The 4,314-nt window shown below is 52.7% G+C and overlaps 1 protein-coding gene across 1 annotated transcript in view; it reads left to right on the plus strand.

Annotated features, from left to right (window-relative positions):
• Window positions 1-4: 4 nt before the first annotated feature.
• Window positions 5-4,314, plus strand: part of LOC106900471 (proteasome subunit beta type-6-like) — a gene marked incomplete at its 5' end in the record, with an annotated part of 8,946 nt that continues 4,636 nt past the window's right edge. Inside the window, 2 exons of the mRNA XM_014962548.1 lie at window positions 5-121; window positions 4,161-4,305. Coding sequence (XP_014818034.1) covers window positions 5-121; window positions 4,161-4,305 — 262 coding nt within the window. The remainder of the gene's footprint in view (window positions 122-4,160; window positions 4,306-4,314) is intronic.

Raw genomic sequence — 4,314 nt, forward strand, 5'->3', positions numbered from 1 at the left:
GGAGGAGCCCCCCCGGGTGCGAACGGCCGCCCGGCTCTTCCAGCAGAGCTGCTACCGCTACCGCGAGGAGCTCAGCGCCGGCATCATCGTGGCTGGCTGGGACCCACGGCGCGGGGGGCAGGTGAGGGGGGGGACACACCCACACAGCCCCCAGCCCCATAGCGGGACCCCCAGCCCCATAGCGGGACCCTCTGCCCCATAGCAGAAAGCTCTGCCCCACAGCAACCATCATTTTAGCTTCATATGTCTGTTTTCCTATAGTAATATGCATTTTTCTGCCCCATAGCAGGGCTCTCTGACCCATGGGGGACCTGTCTGCCCCATAGCGGAACCCTGTGCCCCATAGGGGGACCCTCTCCCCCATAGCAGGACGCTCTCCCCATAGCGAGACCCCCCACCCCATAGCACCTCTCATTCTAGCTCTACATGTCTCTTTTTGTATGGTAATATGCATTTCTCTGCCCCATAGCGGGACCCCTCTGCCCCATAGCAGATCCCTCTGCCCCATAGCGAGACCCCCAGCCCCATAGTAGGACCCCCTGCCCCATAGCACCCCTTGTTCTACCTCCATATATGTCTTTTTCTATGGTAATATGCATTTCTCTGCCCCATAACGGGATCCTCTGCCCCATAGGGGGACCCTTCTCCCCCATAGCAGATCCCTCTCCCCCATAGCAGGGCCCTCTGCCCCATAGGGGGACCTGTCTGCCCTATAGCAGATCCCTCTGCCCCATAGCAGGGCCATAGTGGGAGCCTCTGCCCCATAGCAGGGCCCCCAGCCCCATAGCACCTCTCATTCTAGCTCTATATGTCTCTTTTTCTATACTAATATACATTTCTCTGCCCCATAGCGGGACCCCCTGCCCCATAGCAGGGCCCTCTGCCCCATAGTGGGACTCTCTGCCCCATAGCAGGACCCCTCTGCCCCATAGCAGGACCCCTCTGCCCCATAGTGGGACCCCCTGCCCCATAGCACTGCTCATTCTAGCTCCATATGCCTCTTTTTCTATGGTAATATGTATTTCTCTGCCCCATAGCAGGACTGCTCTACCCCATAGGGGGACTTCTCTGCCCCATAGCGGGACCCCCAGCCCCATAGCAGGACTCCTCTGCCCCATAGCAGGATTCTCTCCTCCATAGTGGTCCCCCCAGCCCCATAGCACTCCTCATTATAGTTCCATATATGTCTTTTTCTATAGTAACATGCATTTCTCTGCCCCATAGCGGGACCCCCAGCCCCATAGCGGGACCCCCAGCCCCATAGCACTCCTTGTTCTACCTCCATATATGTCTTTTTCTATGGTAATATGCTTTTCTCTGCCCCATAGCAGGACCCCCAGCCCCATAGCAGGGCCCTCTGCCCCATAGCAGGGCCCCCTGCCCCATAGCACCCCTCATTATAGTTCCATATATGTCTTTTTCTATAGTAACATGCATTTCTCTGCCCCATAGCGGGACCCCCAGCCCCATAGCGGGACCCCCTGCCCCATAGCACCCCCCATTCTAGCTCCATATATGTCTTTTTTTATGGTAATATCCATTTCTCTGCCCCATAGCGGGGCCCTCTGCCCCATAGCGAGACCCCCAGCCCCATAGCGGGACCCCCTGCCCCATAGCACTCCTTGTTCTACCTCCATATATGTCTTTTTTTATGGTAATATCCATTTCTCTGCCCCATAGCGGGACCCCCTGCCCCATAGCACTCCTTGTTCTACCTCCATATATGTCTTTTTTTATGGTAATATCCATTTCTCTGCCCCATAGCGGGACCCCCTGCCCCATAGCACTCCTTGTTCTACCTCCATATATGTCTTTTTTTATGGTAATATCCATTTCTCTGCCCCATAGCGGGACCCCCTGCCCCATAGCACTCCTTGTTCTACCTCCATATATGTCTTTTTTTATGGTAATATCCATTTCTCTGCCCCATAGCGGGACCCCCTGCCCCATAGCACTCCTTGTTCTACCTCCATATATGTCTTTTTTTATGGTAATATCCATTTCTCTGCCCCATAGCGGGACCCCCTGCCCCATAGCACTCCTTGTTCTACCTCCATATATGTCTTTTTTTATGGTAATATCCATTTCTCTGCCCCATAGCGGGACCCCCTGCCCCATAGCACTCCTTGTTCTACCTCCATATATGTCTTTTTTTATGGTAATATCCATTTCTCTGCCCCATAGCGGGACCCCCTGCCCCATAGCACTCCTTGTTCTACCTCCATATATGTCTTTTTTTATGGTAATATCCATTTCTCTGCCCCATAGCGGGACCCCCTGCCCCATAGCACTCCTTGTTCTACCTCCATATATGTCTTTTTTTATGGTAATATCCATTTCTCTGCCCCATAGCGGGACCCCCTGCCCCATAGCACTCCTTGTTCTACCTCCATATATGTCTTTTTTTATGGTAATATCCATTTCTCTGCCCCATAGCGGGACCCCCTGCCCCATAGCACTCCTTGTTCTACCTCCATATATGTCTTTTTTTATGGTAATATCCATTTCTCTGCCCCATAGCGGGACCCCCTGCCCCATAGCACTCCTTGTTCTACCTCCATATATGTCTTTTTTTATGGTAATATCCATTTCTCTGCCCCATAGCGGGACCCCCTGCCCCATAGCACTCCTTGTTCTACCTCCATATATGTCTTTTTTTATGGTAATATCCATTTCTCTGCCCCATAGCGGGACCCCCTGCCCCATAGCACTCCTTGTTCTACCTCCATATATGTCTTTTTTTATGGTAATATCCATTTCTCTGCCCCATAGCGGGACCCCCTGCCCCATAGCACTCCTTGTTCTACCTCCATATATGTCTTTTTTTATGGTAATATCCATTTCTCTGCCCCATAGCGGGACCCCCTGCCCCATAGCACTCCTTGTTCTACCTCCATATATGTCTTTTTTTATGGTAATATCCATTTCTCTGCCCCATAGCGGGACCCCCTGCCCCATAGCACTCCTTGTTCTACCTCCATATATGTCTTTTTTTATGGTAATATCCATTTCTCTGCCCCATAGCGGGACCCCCTGCCCCATAGCACTCCTTGTTCTACCTCCATATATGTCTTTTTTTATGGTAATATCCATTTCTCTGCCCCATAGCGGGACCCCCTGCCCCATAGCACTCCTTGTTCTACCTCCATATATGTCTTTTTTTATGGTAATATCCATTTCTCTGCCCCATAGCGGGACCCCCTGCCCCATAGCACTCCTTGTTCTACCTCCATATATGTCTTTTTTTATGGTAATATCCATTTCTCTGCCCCATAGCGGGACCCCCTGCCCCATAGCACTCCTTGTTCTACCTCCATATATGTCTTTTTTTATGGTAATATCCATTTCTCTGCCCCATAGCGGGACCCCCTGCCCCATAGCACTCCTTGTTCTACCTCCATATATGTCTTTTTTTATGGTAATATCCATTTCTCTGCCCCATAGCGGGACCCCCAGCCCCATAGCACTCCTTGTTCTACCTCCATATATGTCTTTTTCTATGGTAATATGCTTTTCTCTGCCCCATAGCAGGACCCCCAGCCCCATAGCAGGGCCCTCTGCCCCATAGCAGGGCCCCCTGCCCCATAGCACCCCTCATTATAGTTCCATATATGTCTTTTTCTATAGTAACATGCATTTCTCTGCCCCATAGCGGGACCCCCAGCCCCATAGCGGGACCCCCTGCCCCATAGCACCCCTCATTCTAGCTCCATATATGTCTTTTTTTATGGTAATATCCATTTCTCTGCCCCATAGCGGGGCCCTCTGCCCCATAGCGAGACCCCCAGCCCCATAGCATCTCTCATTTTACTTCTATGTCTCTTTTTCTATACTAATATACATTTCTCTGCCCCACAGCGGGGCCCCCAGCCCCACAGCACCCCTCGTTTTAGCTCCATATATGTCTTTTTCTATGGTAATATCTATTTCTCTGCCCCATAGCGGGGTTCTCTGCCCCATAGGAGGCCCCCTCTGCCCCACAGTGGTCTCCCGTGCCCCATAGGAGGCCCCCTCTGCCCCACAGTGGTCCCCTCTGCCCCAGAGCATCCCTTGTTCTAGCTCCACAACATCCCTTTTATATATGAATATCCATTTCTGTGGCCCATGGCTGCCCCACGGCTGCCCCACGGCTGCCCCATAGCGTCCCCTCTGCCCCCCAGGTGTACGTGGTGCCCATGGGGGGGATGCTGCTGCGCCAGCCCTTCGCCGTGGGGGGGTCGGGCAGCTCCTACATCTACGGCTTCTTGGACTCCACCTTCCGCCCCGGGATGAGCCGGGAAGAGGCAGAGGATTTCGTGGCCCGAGGTGGGTCCT

This window comes from Calidris pugnax, unplaced genomic scaffold, assembly GCF_001431845.1.
Source record: "Calidris pugnax isolate Ruff unplaced genomic scaffold, ASM143184v1 scaffold2238, whole genome shotgun sequence".
NCBI lineage: Eukaryota > Metazoa > Chordata > Aves > Charadriiformes > Scolopacidae > Calidris > Calidris pugnax.